At 42.7% G+C, this 19920-nt stretch overlaps 1 protein-coding gene and 1 pseudogene across 2 annotated transcripts in view; both read right to left on the bottom strand.

The window, feature by feature from the left end:
• The window catches only part of LOC147895196 (uncharacterized), a 46817-nt gene that overhangs the window by 11122 nt on the left and 15775 nt on the right, over positions 1 to 19920 (bottom strand). For both annotated transcript variants that reach the window (XM_087384204.1, XM_087384203.1), the window contains exons 2-3: positions 382 to 563; positions 83 to 146 (exon numbers count right to left, since the gene is read on the bottom strand). In XM_087384204.1, the coding sequence (XP_087240330.1) occupies positions 83 to 146; positions 382 to 563 (246 nt within the window). The remainder of the gene's footprint in view (positions 1 to 82; positions 147 to 381; positions 564 to 19920) is intronic.
• LOC147895197 (uncharacterized) lies at positions 805 to 9526 on the bottom strand (annotated as a pseudogene).

Genomic DNA, 19920 nt, shown 5'->3' with positions numbered 1-19920 from the left:
GGCCCAAAGAGAACAGATATCGTGGTAAGAATTTATGATGTGCCAAGTGCAGCACCGTATTCACAAATTGCAGGATCTTTACCATTCCATCCATTCCCTGACCCTTCATTCTTGTCAAGTGATTCCACCTCCATGTCATCTTTATACTGACAACGTTTGATCTTTTTGTTAGCATGGTTACACAAATTTTCTGGAATGAAGATAGAAAATTTCACATGCACACACCTATGCACAAATGGTTTCGTTTACTCAACCAAACCCAGCCCAAGCACAAAGATCTCTGGGCAGATGAGATAAAAACCTTTCACTGGACATGGGTATGCAGATACAGTGGTTATAAATCAGAGCAAGAGTTTCATAACAACCGAGAGGATGCTTTACCCAATATTGTTGTGTTTTAACCTGTAAAATACCATAGTTGCATGTTCCTCCAGGATCTTTGAAAGGGGATCCTTCAGGAAAAGGTGTCACTAGTCTTCTCCTCTTTGAAGAGAAATCTTCTTGTGCATGTGTGAAATGTCCACAAAGGCTATTTGCTTCTCGCTTCAACCTCATTTTTGCATCTGCAAGCGAAGGTCCACAAGTCAAAGACCATGTGCTTCCTCCAGTTTTTGAGTTCAATCTTAGAAAATTGATGTCCTATGTCTTGGAGTTCTGTAGCTGTGGCTTGCTGAAATCACCCATCTACAGACAGTCCTACATTTACCGGCAACAAGACAAAAACTCCTCTCTTGCACCCAAAAAAAAAAAAAAAGCATTCTTCCAATGGATAGTTCATCTCCTATTCTCATAAGGGGTGTTTTTCTAACAGTAAAGTACTTTAGGGGCACGAAGGGCATAAACCAGCAATCCTGGGTTCTCCTGTAATTATTCATTATTTACAAAAGCATGGAAAAGCCTAATTCAGCCTTAAAAAAACAAGTTTGCAGACAACTCTGGACTCATATCTGCCTAGACACATGGATTTGTAAGATGCATCACTTGCATGCAATGTTTTATACCTCTCAGTTCTACTTATACTTCTTAATTCTGTAATTTACATGTTTTACTTCTGCTGCGAGCATATGTGCATATTAAGAATGCTGACGGACAGAAAAATCTATCATGTCTTTCATATGTACCCGATTTCTCAGGTCAATTCAGAGGTAAATAGGCTACATTGCATGTCCAGGCTGCAACTATATCAAGAGTAACCCCACAATTTGACTGTTTTGCCAAGATTTGAGCACCCCAAACCGGTGGGACTATATCCGTGGTGTCCTCCTTAACACCCAAGACGTGCACATGTAAGAAGGAGCACACTCCCAAATGTATTGATGCATGGATAAACCCGTGCCAAGCACACTTCTCCTTCCATCCCGTTTCTAATGCATTGAAGATATATAGGTGCAAGGGATGTTTAAAGGCAAAGCGTTAGCTTGGTGGCATGAGTAGAAGGAGAAGCCAAAACCATGGGCCGATTTCGGAGTTCCTGCAACCTGAAGATGGGTTTGATCTCATCACTAAGTTTACAAACTTGAATATGGAAGCGATACCATTCAATACCTACTTGCAGAGCCTCGTACTACCCTATGTGGATTCTTCATAAATGGATTGGCAAAGGAACACAAGTTACAGGTGAAGAACAACCGAAGGAAAAACCTTGAGGATACAATTAGATATGCCAAGATTTACGATGATACTATGCCTAAGGGAGCTCTTCGTAGAAGAACTCAGCCTACCACGAATTTCGTGAAAAAGAACTTTAGGCGTAAGAGTCACTTCCATCCTCCTAGGGCTATGCAAACTCTGTTAGTACTTAGCCCTATTATGGCCTTGTAGGCTGGTCAGGACTTCAGTCTACCCTCCGGTTGACTTCTTTGGAACCACCTCATGGACTTTCTATTCGTATCCATTTGCAAGTACTTTTATTTCCTCATCTTGTTGTTTGCATTGCGTCTCCATTCCATTGCTCGCCCAATAGTCGTATTAGAGTAGGTTCTCTTGCTCCTACCTATATGCACCGTGTGACACAAATCAACTCCACAAAAAAATCACCACAATGAAGAGAATACTTGCTCTAGATCTACACAACCCCTTCCAAATAACAACCCAACACCTCTTCTCACACAATTAGAGATTAAGTGTAGAACCTCACAATCTCTGCATACACTAACGGAAAGTGTGAGCATTCATCAACAACCAACCACTGAGCAACACAAACACAACTCTCGAGGAGCTCACGTGCAACAAATCACCATAAACATAAAGAGAGGAGGCAAAATCTACACATCACCTACAAGAGAGTAGAAGAGAGCCCATGGAGAAGCAACATGATATAGATATTATATGCATAGAAGTAAGGAAATACAATGGGGAGCACCAAGCCGTGCTCAAAATTGAGTGACACAATGCTGGGAGTGCAAGAGTTGGGCACATCAAGGCTAGGCAACTACATGAGTCTGAGGGTAGTCCCAAGGCTCAATTTATAGATGTAGAGAGGGCCCAAGAATAGACAAAAGCTTGCCTTGTGCTCCACCCAAGGCTGCTTCTCCCAAAAGGCTCTTCCAACAATAGCCTAATGTCAGCTTCTCCAAAAACGAGATGTCTTCAAGCTAGGTCACGCTGCATAAACCAGATTTTCGACCTTATATATATCGGATTTAGATCCGACTTCTTCTACAAAGTTGCAGATCACAATCCCAGATTTCTAACAAAACACATAGCTCCCCAATAGTAGTTATGGATCAAAAGTTATGACAAAAATAGTAACTGTTGCTTTTTCTAGAAAATGCGACCTGCTTTTTCCATATCTGCCTGCTTTGTTCCAACCAGCTCACAGCATTTGGCTGCTATTTACTTCCTTTTGGCTCAGATTTTCAGATATGCAAATAAGAGGACAAACTAAGCAAGAATAATAGTTTATTATTTCTAGAGAAAAGATCCTTCTATGAAAACTTAAGAATCAACCATACAAATCAGCAATCCGCAGGGGACCGGTCATGGGGAAAAGGTCAAACAACACACTGGCTATTAGAAAAACCAGCATGTTTCTAGAGAACTCAGCTCACTACCTAGGGTATGGGATAAAAGCTAACAGCAAAGGAGGCTTTCCGTGATGGTATAGAAGATACCTACAGGCCAAGCCTTGCAAAAATGCTCCCACCTTTTGGTGGTCTCTCTAGAACGTGGAGTCCTATGCTCCCATATAGCGCACAAGGTGTAGATGATATCTTGCCAGATAGTGACCCCAAGGGTGGAAGACCCCTGAGAGCTATCTGTGGAAATGGCTGCAATAACCTCATGGGTAGAAGAAAAGAGGAACTACATGTAGCTACTGCAAAAACTGGATGGTCCTTGTGGGTGGTAATAAACTGAGGCAAGTTAAGTCCATTGGACTATGCTATGGGATGGAAGATGCTTGAGTGGATGAAGGAATGCATGTGGATGAAGAACTAATTGTGATGGGGACTGCCGAAGGATAGTCCACGGAACTATGCTTTGAGGTGGAAGCCAATGGATGGTGAACTTCGACAATGTTGGATTTGGATCTAGAGCTACTCAGAAAGGAAACGATTGTGCTCAAGGAGACGATCCTAGTCGCATGAGAGCTGCAATGCTGGATGGATCCATGATGTAAGACTGCTAGACCCATCAACTACAGGGGGACCTTACTTTGCCACAAGGTGTAAAATGCAGGAGGGTGAAGACGAGAGCCGACCCAATGTGCAATGAAGGAAGGTAGGGAGAGGCTAATGGAGTATGGTACTACCACTAGTCCAAGGTAGGCCAAAATACAAAATTCAAAAATATCACGACCATACTCCCTCCTTTGTCGACGGCATCCCCATTATGGTGATGTGCTGCTAGGACTCCTTGAACCTCAGATCCAAAGGAACCATGCTGTTGTGATACGAATGTGACATGTGGGGTCTTACTGTGTGGAAGCAAGCACACAGAATAGATAAATGCAAGTACAGAACTCAAGCATGAAGGACAACAGAGATCTTCCTTACTACTATACACTGCTTTAATTACAATGTATAAATGTTAGCGAAACTGCCCTAACCATTGTTGTACATGCGTACCAATCGGCATACAAAATTGAGCTGGAGACTCCTCTATTTGAGGCAGAAATTGCGGCTGTGGGAGAATGAGCTATGCTGCTGAAACAGGACTGGAAACACCTCGAATTGTTGCTGTCCATGTCACGCCCTTGCTGCATGGATAATCTGCCCTGGCTGCAAGGTGTATGGAGCTGATCGGAGCAAGTTGGGGGGCTGGATCTGTGCGCTGGGAGGCTTGAACTGTAGGTGACAAATGCCAGAACTGAATGAGAGGCTGAGGGACAAACAGCCCCTTAAATAGGGCTAGAAAACAGCCGACTAGCCAGGCGGTTTGACCAACCAGATAGGATTCAAAGACGTTGCACAAGGGTTTGGTAGAAAATTTATCCTCTAGGTACTCTGAACACTTTTTAACCTTGAAAAAGATTAATAAGGCTGGATATAAACTAGAATATGCAAAAGTTCATTGGATCTTTCATGTCAATATATAGAAAGAGGTGATGGGACTTAGAGGCAGTCTCGTTTTGCCCCAAGAACTTGCGGAAGTTGAGAATTCGACCTATGTTCCACATGAACCTGAAAGACTTCGATTTCAGGGAAAGAAAACCTAGGAATAAGTTAATTCTAGAGTTCAAAGTTAAGTGCAAGGATAGGTCTAAGGAGGAATCAACTTGGGAGTCAATTGCTAGTCTATAGAAGAACTTTCCCAATGTCGTTGTAAGAGTAAATGCTTAAACAGGGGAAGAATGTTATGTACCTGGACCCTAATCCACTAATTAGTGGACTTTATCCTGCACCCACATCATCCATGAGTTTGATAGCTTCTGGCTCTCCGAGTTGATGCTCGGCTGCTACTCGGAGGCTTGGCACCAAAAATTCCGAGGCAACCATCGGCTCGTTTTCCTGTAGCCGCCTCCTTTAGCTAGCATTTTGACATTGTGCACCTACTCTAGTGCACCTCTGGTGCTAATATGCACCTCTCAACCACTTTTGTGATTTTATTGCTTGAGAGAAGAAGGAATACATAGTTCAGCATAGAGCTGTCATACATACTTTCAAACATGAATCCATTTTTACAAGAGCTTCAAGCTCATTCCAAAATGGCAACATGCCACTTGTCTAAAATCTAGAATAAGTCCTATTACATGCCTCTGAGGGCAATTTCTAGGATCTTCGTAGCACTTGGTCATGCAGGTGGCCTCCGAAATGCTTGCTACGCTCCAAATTGCTTGGGTCTTTAGCCTCTCATAGTACCTGTAACAATTAATTAAAGCGCACCCTAGCGCTTTGCATGCAAAAATAATAAACTGTAGACTAATCCTAGTCATGGTGGGTGTCCCCACTGAACACACGTGCACACATAACAAATATATAAATATATATATTCTCTGGTTGACCGGAGTCAACACTCTTGATCATGATTAAGGGGCTTTGACCAAGAGGCACCTTAATCATAGTCAAGTCTCTCCAACCGAAGTTGGCACAACTCCCCAACCGAAGTTCGCACATCTTGGTTAACCGCAGTTAACCTTCTTGGTATAAACCAAGTCTTCCCAGGAAGAGGCATAGGTAGGCGAGGTGCCTTCCATCTATCATATTTCACTTTCTGATACGTAAGACATTCAGTAACAAACTAATGTATATCTTTTCACATCCCTGGCCCAAAGAAATACCTCTCTAGTGCTTGAGTTGCTGCTGTAATTCCTCTATGCCCAGCATAGGGAGGTGCATGGCATTCCTCCAAAATCTTTTTCCTCATCTCTTGAGTGATGCATAGGCAGCCATCTTTCATTAGATACCCATCTTTCAGGGAATAGTGATTGGTGGATTGCCCCTCTTGCAGTTGCTATAAAATCTCACCAAAATTTGCATCATTAGCATATTGCTCCCTCATGCCTTCCAGGTCCTGATGATAAGCAATAGTCACATTGTTGACCTGGGGTCTTCGGGACAAGGCATCTGCCACTCTATTTCGAACTCTTGGAGTATGGATAATCTGAAAATGATACATTGACGCATCCCTAGCCCGAAGAAATACCTCTCTAGTGCTTGAGTTGTTGCTGTAATTCCTCTATGCCCAGCATAGGGAGGTGCATGGTATTCCTCCAAAATCTTTTTCCTTATCTCTTGAGTGATGCATAGGCAGTCATCTTTCATTAGATACCCATCTTTCAGGGAATAGTGACTGGTGGACTGTCCCTCTTGCATTTGCTGTAAAATCTCACCAAAATCTGCATCATTAGCATATTGCTCCCTCATGCCTTCCAGGTCCTGATGATAAGCAATAGTCACATTGTTGACCTGGGGTCTTCGGGACAAGGCATCTGCCACTCTGTTTCAAACACTTGGAGCATGGACAATCTGAAAATGATATATTGACAGCATATTTGCCCATTGCATATGCTTCTCGGAGAGATTTGTCTGAGTTAGAAAATATCTCAGACTTTGGTGATCTATTTTAACAGTAAAATCTGCACCCAAATGTATTCACAGCATGAACTACAGCCAACAATTCTTTTTCATAAATTCCCAGATATCTCTCAGCATCACGCAATCTTCGGCTTTCATATGCTACTACATGTCTATTTTGATGCAATGCAGCCCCAACACACTCTCCACAGGCATCGCAATCAACATCGAAAGGTTGATAAAGATCCGGGACTACACGAATAGGCTCTGTAGTCAACTTCTCCTTGAGTGTATTGAATGCTTTCTTCTGTGACATTCCCCATGTGAAGGCTACATTTTTCTTGGTAAGGTCATGTAGTGGAGCTGCAATATCAGCAAAATGCCTGATGAATCTCCTGTAATAGGAGCAGAGTCCCAAAAAACTACGGACTTCATGCATAGTTTTCACCTCTGGCCATTCTTGGATGGCTCGGATCTTTGCAGGATCCATCTGTATCCCATTCTGGGATATTATGTGCCCCAGATAATGGATCTCTTCCAAAAAGAATTCACTTTTCTTGCTGTTGGCAAAATTCGAAGTTCTTGAAACACCAAAGCAAGATGTTCTCTGTGCTCTTCTTTTGACTTTGAGAAGACTAGGATATCATCAAAGAAAGTACCTGTGAAGTGCCTATACTTTTGGACTACACGAATAGGCTCTGTAGTCAACTTCTCCTTGAGTGTATTGAATGCTTTCTTCTATGACATTCCCCATGTGAAGGCTACATTTTTCTTGGTAAGGTCATGTAGTGGAGCTGCAATATCAGCAAAATGCCTAATGTATCTCCTGTAATAGGAGCAGAGTCCCAAAAATCTACGGACTTCATGCATAGTTTTCACCTCTGGCCATTCTTGGATGGCTCGGAGCTTTGCAGGATCCATCTATATCCCATTCTTGGATATTATGTGCCCCAGATAATAGATCTCTTCCAAAAAGAATTCACTTTTCTTGCAGTTGGCAAAATTCGAAGTTCTTGACACACCAAAGCAAGATGTTCTCTGTGCTCTTCTTCTGACTTTGAGAAGACTAGGATATCATCAAAGAAAGTACCTGTGAAGTGCCTATACTTTTGGAAGATGCAATCCATCATTCTATTGAATGTGGCTGGAGCATTTGTTAACCCCAAAGGCATCACTAAGTATTCATACAACCCAAATGTAGTGCGAAAAGCTGTCTTATGTACATCTTGTGGTTGTATTCTGACTTGATGATAACCACTCTTTAAGTCTATCCTGCTGAAAACTGTTTCTCCTCTGAGCTGGTCAAGCACATCATCTATGCATGGTATTGAAAATCTATTTTTGATGGTCATCTTATTTAATGCACGGTAATCAATGCACATTCGAAAAGAACCATCTTTCTTCTGTACTAGAAGTACTGGTGAGCAAAAAGGAGATGAGCTGGGCTGAATCAACCCTTTGGACAGCAAGTCTTGCACCTGCTGATCCATAATCCCCTCTCTCTGAGTCGCACTGACTCTATAAGGTGGTCTATTTAGTGGCTCACTACTAGGCATTAACTCTATCTGATGATCTTCTAGTCTCTATGGGGGTAACTCCCCTGGCAAAGAATCTGAAAAACAATCTTTAAAGTTTACAAGAAACGAAAATTTATCATTGTCTGCATCATTCATTTCAGCATGCATATCATTCTCTTTTTCTTTTACAAAAACCATGTACGCGAAAATTGCAGACTTTATTGCTTTACCACATGTAACATCATATACAATGGGAATAGTTTCCCCTTTATTCCTGGCAACTAAATGCTGGTTTTTCCCCCTGTGGATAAAACTCAACACCCTCTCAGGGTATTCTATCTTTACTCCCTTTCGATGGAACCACGGTGTACCAAGTACAACATCATGCTACCTAAGAGGAGAAATTAAGAAGTCCTCTTGATCTATATAACTCTGTACATGGACACGAAGCTTTCCAATCAAAGGAGTAACTTGCACTGGATTCCCATGGAACATTTGATCAGCATCAAGAGTTCTCCCTAGCTCTATAGTTTTAATCCCTAATCTCAGGGCTAAGTCTTCAGATATGAAATTGTCTGTAGACCCTGGATCAAATAGGATTAATGCTTGCTGATCTCTTACCTTTCCCCATGATAGCAAAAACTCTTTTTCCTTTGGGTCTGAGGTACTGCCCAAAACATCTGGGACTGCTCCCACCATTGGTCTCGGTGGTACTTGTGGGTTTTTTTGCTCCTTAGAACCCGAAGGCTTCTCAGGGCACTGGGCAGCCATATGCCCCTCTTTCCCACATCTAAAGTGTTTCCCATCTCTGGGGAATGCAACTATCTGTTCCGAAGTGAATTGGGATTTGCCTTTATATGTCTTTGAAAGCTGACTACCCCTCGGCTTCTGTGGCTAAGACCCTTTCTTCTCAACCTTGAGATACTCTTTCTTTTCTGATTTTGAAAAATCAGGTTTCTTCCTTTCAGTACCTCCTACTTGCAAGGATGGCACTGTGGTTGGATCTTGCATCTGCACGAGACTGGCTACTGAAGCTGAATGCATAATGTCTTGAATGCTCTTCGCCCTCAGAGCATTCACCACTGCCTCAATTTTTGAACTAAGACCTGCTCTGTACTTTCTCATTCGGGTTCTTTTGGAGTTCTTGTTGAAGGGTGCAACCTGCAAATAAGCATCCCAAAACTTTTGAATGTACACCTCCACTGTATCCCCTACATCCATATTTAAACTGTCCCAACCTTGAAGAACATGATCTCTGAACTGTTTAGGCATGAATTGCTGGTAGAAGGCTTTCTTGAAGCTCTTCCACCTCTTTGGGGCTGACCCACCTGTGGTTTGTGCACTCCACCATGCACTAGCTGTCCTTGTCAAGTGCAAGCTGACCATTCTCAATTTGGAGGATTCTGAAAAGTTTTCTGTACCAAATGCAGCATCAAACTGCCTAATGAACTGCAGTGCCTTTTCTGTATGACCATATTGTCCATTATAGATACTAAACCTGACAGATTTACCTCCATCTTTGAATTCCTTAGTCCTAGAAGACTTGCTCTTCATGGATGGTTTATCTGATGAAGAAGAAGATACAAAAGTTGAGCTTGAAGTAGACGGTGAAGGGCTTGGAGATCGGTGATGATGCCTCGATCTCTTCCTACTATGAGACCGTCCCCTATGAGGTCCCTCTCTCGGGGGCTGTACACGAGAGTGTGCCTCTGGCATTGGCATATTATAAGCTGCATCAAGCATAGTTTCTGCTTGAAACAGATGCTGAGCTCTTGGATCCCTTTTGAGTTTTTCCAACTCCTGCATATGAATGTGTACCATATGCTCAAATTCTTGTTGTGTTTGCTGCACACTTCTTTGTCTTGGATGTGCATCCCTATTTTGTGAATCCCACTGGATAGGTGATTGAGCCATTTTCCTACAGCTTGTCTTTTGCAAGCTCTCACACACACTGTGTATGCAACTGATGCACACAGTCTTTGCTTTTCAAAGAGAAAATTACCTCAACAAGAGGTGTCTTGCATTCACAACTTGTCCCAGCATCTGTTTTTCCACTTTTTCACTGCTCAAAGGCATGCATATTCCTTTTTCTGCAAATCTTTGATTCTACTGTGTTTCTGCTGCTTTTCTAACAGCAAAAGTCTGATAGGTAGGTGAAAACTGCTGGCAGAAACAGTCTCTGCAACTGTCTTTTTTTTTCTTTTTTTTGGATGGGTAACTGTCACGGGGGCGTGAAATTCTAAGTACTTTAATATACTACAAGACCGTGACAGCTTTGGTTTTAAAAGTCCAAGCGTGGGCTTAATAATGTGTAATTAAACGCGGCATGGTGCCTAGCACATAAGCGTAATTAATCCCTAGGCCCAAAGGCATTCCAAGGAATTAAAAGAGTGGTTGTTGGGAAATGATGACGTGGCATTTTTAATGGGCCCCCTAGAGGACCATGTACCTTCAGTGGCCCCCCTAGAGTTCCAAGTGGCTGTAGTGCCTTCTACATGCTCCTTTGCCATTCCTGGACCTTCCTGGGCCTTCTAAACTTCACATGTGTGGTTTTCTCTCTCATCTTCTCCCTTTGTTGAAATTTTGGACTGGTTTTTCAGCCTCCTTCAACTGAATTCCGTTTTTCTTCATAACTCCTCACCCGTTTGGATTCCTCGACTTCCGTTTGGCCCGATGGCTTCCCCTCTGCCTCCCCTTCGTAGTGATATATGCTTTGTGAGCTGTAAATAAGTGCTGAAGTGATTAAAGGTTTAGTTCCACTGCCCTCTGAGTGATTAGAGGCCGGTTTCATTGGTTCCGTTGCCGGGACACCACACACTCTTTCTCAAGAGGTGGGCCTCGGTAGTTTGGTGGAAGGATATCCTTGCTGCACTTTTTGACAGCTGAATATTACAACCATAAACATGGTGAGTACCCATGAACAAGAGAGCTCCACAACTCCTCAAAGGAGAAGGCAGGAAAGCCTTAATGATCCAGCTAGTGTACAGCTGTAGGGAGCACAACAAATGCCTTTTGAGCAGGCCACACATGAAGCTACAACTGAGCTCAACAGTGATACTAGTTCTAGCAGTGAGTCAGATGATGCTTGTTGAATGCACAGCTTGCAAGTGCAGTGACTGCTTTGACTCAGCTGGCTCAAAATTTGGCTCAGATTGTGCAAACAAATGCCAAGAAGAAGAAGAAATCAAGAAAGCACAAGCACGGAAAGAGTGAGTACACACATGCATCAGCTTCTCATGGCGGACCGCACACTCATGCATCAGTTTCCCATGAGGGACAGCCATCAAAAATGACTCAGAAAGTGACTTCCAAGAGAGGAATCGCCCAAAAGAGCACTTGAGAAAGAGGTACAAAAAGTACAGCCAATGCAACAGTATGATCAACCAGCACAAGGCCTTGGTTTGGGTATTTCTACTCCTCAAAATAATAATGTGCAGTCCATAAATGTGGCTCAACCACCTCAGCCATATTTGAGGCAGCAACCTGAATATTTTGGCACAGATTCGATCTTTGATGCTATGTTGATTTCACCACCAATTGGGCATAGAAAACAAGTCATGTATGACAATGTGGGAATGCAGCCAGGCATGCAAGCTACAGCATATGCTCCCATGCCTAATGTTCAGCCAAGCATGGCTCTCCCTAGTGAAGGGAATGCTGCAAATATACAGCCATCTTTGGGACAGCCAATATCAAATGTATATAAAGAATTTAAGGATGGTGGTTCTCATGTCAAGTTTAATACATATAATGGAGTACAGGACAGGTACAAAGCCCTCACATTCCTTCAACAGTTTGATGCTGCATTTCTTGGGGGTTTGTTTACAGAAGCATCCAAGATGAGGAAGGTTGCCACATTTTTGAAAGGCAATGCACTTAAGTGGTACACCAACCTTATGCTTCATGGAGATGCACCTGCTACTTGACTGGAATTTAAGCAAGTGTTCTCTTCTACTTGGCTTACTCCAACTTTTGAAGTTGAAGTACTTTCACACTGGCATGACTTGTCATACAAACTTTGCAAGAATCTTGATGATTACACCCAGAGGTTTTGGGATGTTTTGCTGCCATTGAGCTCTTACAGGCATGTTTCTTTGAAAGAGCAAATAGAGAGGTACTGTTGTGGATTGCCTAGTGAGCTACGTGATTATTGCATCAAAACCAAGGTGGGTTCTCTGACTCAATTAATTGAGAATGCAAGGACAGCATATGCATGGATGCAGGAGAAGAATTTGGGCTTTATGGACAGCAAGAAAGAAGACAACAAACGGGCTGCCAAACACCAGGATAAGGACATCAAATCTGAAAATAAAAATTATGGCAAAGGACCGTTTCAAAAGGGAGCAAAGCCCAATTCAAAGCTGGTCAAAGGCGTGGACAGCCTAATAAACAGCCCCGTACCAAGTTATCTGATGAAGAGAAAAAGTCACTCATGGAGCAAAACAAATGTTTTATATGCAAAGGAGAGGGACACCGCTCTTATGATTGCCCATTCAAGAAAAGAGACAGGTCAGATGATGATAAGAATGGTGATAAACAGGCTGATCGGAAGGGCAAAAAGCCTAAACCTTCTGCAGGACTTCTTCCAGATGTGATTGGGAGTTTGCCACATGCACATGATGAAGAGGAAATGAAAAAGACTGAGATGTGCAGAGCATGGGGAAAAATCAGAAATCAGAATTGTTTGTTTTTCTTTGATTCTGGGGTAAAGGCAAATTTCATAACTCCTGATATGGCAGGAAGGCTTGGCATCGAGCCTGAGGAAATGGGGCCATCCGGCATGTGTGATATGGCCAACCCTGAACTCAACACACCTGTCACTCCTATCATTGGCAAGTTGAGGATACATATCCAGGGATATCAAGATGCAGAGGACTTCTACATTATGCCTTTGCCAGAGTGTGATGCTTTGCTTGGGATGCCTTGGATGTACAGGGTGGGGGCTGATGTGCAGATGAGAAACAAGAAGATTTCTATAACTCATAGAGGCAAAAATCATGTACTTGATGTAAAGTTGAAAGGAGAGTCCATCCCTGTAGTTTCAGCTTCTTGTATTTCCAATGTAATAAAGCGTCATATTTCAGCGTACTTGATTTTTCTCAAAGAGGACAGCCAACCAGTTCAAGAAGGCTCTACTCTTTCTGCTTTAGATAGAGAAAGGGCTGCTTTTATTTCAGATTTTCAGGATTGTTTCTCAGATGCACTTCCTCAAGAATTACCTCCCAAGAGGCCCGAGGATCATCAAATTGATATAATTCCAGGAAGCTCACCGCCTAATATACCTCCCTATCGTGTCAGTAAGGCACAACAGGAAGAGATAATGTCACAAGTGAAGGAACTCTTGGAAAAGGAATTAATACAGCCAAGTAATTCTCCTTACTGTTCCCCTGTGTTGCTTGTGCAAAAGAAGGATGGCAGTTGGAGAATGTGTATTGATTATAGGGCTTTGAATAAAGTCACAATTAAGAACCGTTTTCCAATTCCACGCATTGATGATATATTGGATCGGTTGGAAGGTTCCTCAATGTTCAGTCGTATTGACCTTAAAAGTGGATACCATCAGATAAGGATACAGCCTGAAGATGTCTACAAGACTGCCTTCCGCACTTCATTTGGCTTATATGAGTTCCTTGTGATGCCTTTTGGTTTGACTAATGCACCTGCCACTTTCAATAGAATGATGGACGAATTTTTAGAGCACACAGAAAGTTTGTGGGCACTTTCTTCGATGACATCATTGTGTTCTCTAAAAATGAGCAGGAGCACAAGAAACACCTCACTATTGTGTTTCAAGAGTTGAAAAGACACAAGCTATTAATAAACACCAAGAAAAGTGAATTCTTTATGCATGAGATTCATTTTCTCGGTCATATATTGTCAAAGGATGGAGTCAAGATGGATCCTGCAAAAGTTGAGGCCATAAGGAGTTGGCCAATTTTGAAAAATCTGCATGAAGTCAGAAGCTTTCTTGGGTTGTGTTCATACTATCGGAGGTTTATAAAGTACTTTGCAGAAATTGCTTCTCCCTTGCATGCTTTACAAAAGAAAGCTGTACCGTTTCGGTAGGGACCAAAGGAAAATGCAGCTTTTGAAGAGCTGAAGCAAAAGTTGTGTTCTGAACCCGTTATTATCTTGCCAGATCTTGCAAAACCCTTTGCTGTAACTTGTGATGCATGTGGAAACAGCATAGGAGGCACTTTGATGCAGGATGGCAGAGTGGTTGCATATGAGAGTAGAGTTCTCAAAGATGCTGAATTGTACTTGCAGATATACGAGAAGGAAATGTTAGCAGTGATACATGCTTTGACCACATGGAAACATTACCTTCTTGGAGCTGATTTTTATGTGCAGACAGATCATCAGTCACTTAGATATTTTCTCACGCAGAGAAAATTATCTGAAAAGCACATGAGATGGGCTAACTTCCTCTCAATGTTTCATTTTCAAATTGTACATGTGCCGGGTAACAAAAATGTCGTGGCTGATGCACTTTCCAGGAAACCACAGCCTGAAGCAGTCTCCAAGAAACCCAGTGTTTCAGCAGTGAGCATTGCTTACAACAATGTGTTAGATGTGATGAAAGATCAGTATGTTAATGATGCTGATTTTTCAACTATTTATGATCAGCTTTCTGATGGTCAAAGGCATGATCACTATATGTTGAAAGAGGGTTTCATTTTGATGCATGGACGACTCTGTGTCACTGATCAGATGCGACAGAAAGTCATAATGGAAAGTCATGCTCCTCCATATGCAGGACATAGGGGAATTACAGCAACAATTACAGCAGTGGAGCAATACTTTTATTGGCCATCTTTGAGGAAAGATGTGGAAGAATATGTGAGAACATGCATGGTTTGTCAGAAAGTAAAGTTTGACAGGCAGAAGGCACCTGGGTTGTTACACCCTTTGCCAATTCCGGATAGACCATGGCAAAGCATAGCTATGGATTTTGTGTTTGATCTTCCACGTACTACTACTGGACATGATGGATTGTGGACAATAATTTGCAGGTTTAGCAAACAAGCCCACTTTGTGCCAGTAAGAAAGAAAATTACAACAGATCAAATGGCCAAATTGTTTTTGCAGCATGTCCTCAAGTATCATGGGATGCCTGAATCCATAATCAGTGATAGAGATCCGAGGATGACCAGCCTCTTTTGGAAAGGACTGTCTGAAAATATGGGCACTACGCTGAATTTTTCGTCATCTTTTCACCCTCAGTCTGATGGACAATCGGAGCAGGAAAACTCTACCATCTTGGATATGTTTAAATGCTATGTCTTAGACCACAAAAGCAAATGGGAGCATTATTTGCCTTTGCTGGAATATGCTTACAAAAATACGGTGCACACATCCACAAGTAAAGCACCTTTTGAAATAGTGGAAGGTGCCAGGAAGATACCTCCCATTTTGCATACAAAAGAGAAAATCTTCGAAGCTGATCATTTTGTGGAAAGCCTTGAAGAGGCTTACAAGAAGATCAAATATGCCTTGCAAAGAAGTCAAGACAACAAGCAGAAAAGAGCAGCAGATAAGCACCGCAGGGAATTGGTATTCACAGAAGGTGATTGGGTTTTGCTGCGTTTTCAGAAGGCAAGGCTGAAAAATCAGAAAGGCAAGGAAAGGTTGTACACAAAGCTGCACATGCGTTACTATGGTCCTTTCCTGGTTTCTGAAAAGATAAACGAGGTAGCTTACAGGCTGAAGTTGCCTCCGCATTGGAAGATACATAATGCCTTTCATGTGAGCTTATTAAAGCAATATCATGGAGATATTCCCGAGGATGTACCTGATGAGGTGCAGCCTGAAGTGGAAGAACAGGATGAACTTCTGGTCCCAGAGCAGATTCTGGCACAAAGAGATAGAAAGCTCAAGGGTAAAGTTATCCGTCGCTACTTGGTAAAATTTCAAAATTACCCATCACTTGATGTGAAATGGATGGAGGAAGGTGAACTGGCAGATTCACCTGGGATATTGCAGCTTTACCTTGATGCTTTTCAATTAGAGCCGACTGCCCGGGCTCCTACAGGTAGTTCAGCAGAGCGAGCGTCTGGAGCATTACCTAATGTTCGAGAGGGGGGTAGCACCTCCACTCCCTCAGTACAGACGGGCTCACTATGATTTCATGAGGTCGCTTGATGACACTGTATGTTTCATCCGAGATACTGAGCTGACAGTATTTCTGCTGTGAGACTTCATGATATTGATGCATCTTGACTATTGATCGCCGAGGATCACATAGATTTTGAGCAGTGTATATGGATGGATGCATGCCTCTCCTAGCCATATTTTCATTGTCTCTGTATGCTATAGCTGCGGCTTTCTTTTATACTCTTTTATGCTATATTTCATGCTCGCTCCTGTGTTTTGGGGCAGCAAACTGTGGTTTGCTGTTTCAAGAGAGGGGTATGTCACGGGGGCGTGAAATTCTAAGTACTTTAATGTACTACAAGACCGTGACAACTTTGGTTTTAAAAGTCCAAGCGTGGGCTTAATAATGTGTAATTAAACGCGGCATGGTGCCTAGTACATAAGCGTAATTAATCCCTAGGCCCAAAGGCATTCCAAGGAATTAAAAGAGTGGTTGTTGGGAAATGATGACGTGGCATTTTTAATGGGCCCCCTAGAGGGCCATGTACCTTCAGTGGCCCCCCTAGAGTTCCAGGTGGCTCTAGTGCCTTCTACATGCTCCTTTGCCATTCCTGGACCTTCCTGGGCCTTCTAAACTTCACATGTGTGGTTTTCTCTCTCATTTTCTCCCTTTGTTGAAATTTTGGACTGGTTTTTCAGCCTCCTTCAGCTGAATTCCGTTTTTCTTCATAACGCCTCACCCGTTTGGATTCCTCGACTTCTCTTTGGCCCGATGGCTTCCCCTCTGCCTCCCCTTCGTAGTGATATATGCTTTGTGAGCTGTAAATAAGTGCTGAAGTGATTGAAGGTTTAGTTCCACTGCCCTCTGAGTGATTAGAGGCCGGTTTCAGTAACCGGCTGGTTACACTAACCAGACTAGTTCCGGTCTGGTTTGGTTGGCTCCCAACTGAACTCAACCCACTGTAGTCTAGTTAACCAGCTATGGTTTGGTTAACTACAACCAGGGTTAGTTGGTCAAACCTGGTTTGTCTAACTAGTCTAATTTGGTTAGACTAACTAATTGAACCTCTGACCAAGTTTAACTAACCAAAGTTAACTTAACCACTGGTCTACCACATCAGTTTGCTAAGCTGGTTGCCATGTCAGCTAATCTGTCCATCTCAGCTGTCTGCCAGCATGGACTGCTATGTCATCCACACGTGTGTGCCACGTCAGCTAACACGTGCTCCACGTCAGCACTTGTAAACCTGTCACGTGTTACTGCCACGTTATCAGTTGGACACAGAAACTGCCACATGTTACTGCCACGTTATCAGTTGGACACAGAAACTGCCACGCATCAACTAACTCATGCTTGCCAATGCCACATCATCGATTGAGTTGGCCATGCCATGTCGGCAACTCTGCAAGCGCTCAACACCTTAGTGCTTTTGTCAATTTTCGTGAAGCTTCAACGCAGATCGTCACGTATGCGAAGAATGAGCAACCATTCGCGTATGCGGCTCCTACCACGGGGTCTTGGAGTCATCATGTTGCCTCAAGGTCTCTACTTGCCTTCACGGGGTCTTGGAGTCATCATGTTGCCTCAAGGTCTCTACTTCAAGCAAGCGCCAGCGTGAAAGCTTGAACGCACAAGAAGGCGCCTATTAGCGGGGAAATCACCGACAATGTCCTCCATGGAACTGCTCCTCCATGCAAATATCCCATGAAGCCTTTCACATCCCCGGAATAACACGATGCCACTTTGCCTTTTTTTTTTCAAGCTTACGCGGACCGTCATCCCTTAAGAAAGGGTTGAGCCTTAGGCTCTGATACCAATGAAATTTGCCTAGTTCTTTTCAGACACTACGAACAGCTCCCTTTTCTTTACTTCGTTGGAATCATCACGAATCTTCACGTAATAGCAGGCACTCTCTTGCTCTCTCTCTCACTCTACATAGTACTAGGGCCCAGGACAACAGTTGGCTGGACCCCCCTGAAGGATTTTATTGCTTGAGAGAAGAAGGAATACATAGTTTAGCGTATAGCTGTCATACATACTTTCAAACGTGACTCCATTTTTACAAGAGCTTCAAGCTCATTCCAAAATGGCAACATGCCACTTGTCTCAAATCTAGACTAAGTCCTATTACATGCCTCTGAGGGCAATTTCTGGGATCTTCGTAGCACTTGGTCACACGGGTGGCCTCCAAAAAGCTTGCTACGCTCCAAATTGCTTGGGTCTTTAGCCTCTCATAGTATATGTAACAATTAATTAAAGCGCACCACCATGGCACCCATTAATTGTTAGCGCTTTGCATGCAAAAATAATAAATTGTGGACTAATCCTAGTCACGGTGGGCATCCCCACTAAACACGTGCACACATAACAAATATATAAATATATATATTCTCTAGTTGACCGGAGTCAACGCTCTTGATCATGATTAAGGGGCTTTGACCAAGGGTCGAGGCGCTTGAATTATAGTCAAGTCTCTCCAACCGAAGTTGGCACATCTTGGTTAACCGCAGTTAACCTTCTTGGTATAAACCCAGTCTTCCTGCAGGCTTACTTGACCGAAGTCAAGTATCTTTGACCGTAGTCAATTCTTTGACCAATAGAAGAACTCTTTTGACCATAATTAACCTAGATGGAAAATTCTTTAATTATGATCAAATAAATTATCAACTGTACTTTGACGTAGGATATTTACATTGTGGTGATAGGGTGTTGGAAATACTGTAATATCAAAGACAGTGGCCGTTGTATTAAGAGTTAGGAGGGTTAGGGGCACTTTTTCTTTTAAGGTTTTTCTCCTACTCACAATTAGTGGTTGATTTTACGATTGAGTGAAGTGTATGCGACTTCAAGGGGCCGATAACTGTCTCGATAGTAGGAGCAAGGTTGAGGCTTCTCATCTTTGAGGAAGTTGTCCCTCTATTACACTAAGAGGAAGAGTTGCACGACAAGGGTGATGATGAGATGGTGAGTATTGCTTCCAGCATAGGGAAAGGGAAAATCCCGGAAAGGGTGAACCAAATAGAACGGATCCTTCAGGGATCGGAACTCTTCTGAAAGTGAGAGCAAGAAAAAGAGAAAGTGCTACCACCGTGATAAGCTTGAACATCTTATGTGAGACTGCAGGAAGAAGAGGCAGAATAGAAAAAGGAGGACTAGCCCAAGGCGAAAGAGTCTGGTGATCAGACAACTTATTTGGCTAAGAAAGAGTTGTTGTTCTTGGTGGTTACACCTTGTAGCCTCTTGAAGAGATTCATTGATCTAGGTGTGACAATGCTCATGTCTGACATTAAGTAGTTACAAAAGATTGAGATCCTTTTTTGAAGGAAGGACACCAAAGGTTGCTCAAATCATGCTGGGACCAAGATTAAGGAAAGCAAGCTAACATGAGACTAGCGGACTTGAACATTATCAAAGGGCCATTTGGCTACATTTATCCAGAACGCTTCTCATAAAGTGGGATGCTCTACTATATAAGAGTAGTATGGGATGGTTTCTTATCTTCAATGATGACCTTGCTATCCCAATATGTTGTTCATTTTTCCCTATATTCTAGTTGTCATCACTATCGTACGGCATCCTTCACGAGTTCCTATCCTTGGGATCACCAAGGGGACTTTTCGCTTATCATATTCTCCTATTTCAAGGAGTAAACAAATACTTGTATATGTTTAGGAACTCCTAACTCACTGGTTTTGTCCGAACCTCTGAGATTGCTATTGTAATCATATCCAAGAACCATTCAATAGAGAAATATTCATGCGTTTATCTCTAGAAGGGGATAATCCTCGTTCATGTGAGAAGTGCAACGGTGCGGAGCGATGATGGAGAGAAAACATCAAACACTCACAAGAGA

Source organism: Dipteris shenzhenensis, chromosome 13 (assembly GCF_047967505.1).
Source record: "Dipteris shenzhenensis isolate YYH24624 ecotype China chromosome 13, Dip_SZ_1.0, whole genome shotgun sequence".
NCBI lineage: Eukaryota > Viridiplantae > Streptophyta > Polypodiopsida > Gleicheniales > Dipteridaceae > Dipteris > Dipteris shenzhenensis.
The sequence above is the reverse complement of the archived record's forward strand: the minus strand, read 5'-3'. Positions and strand labels throughout refer to the sequence as shown.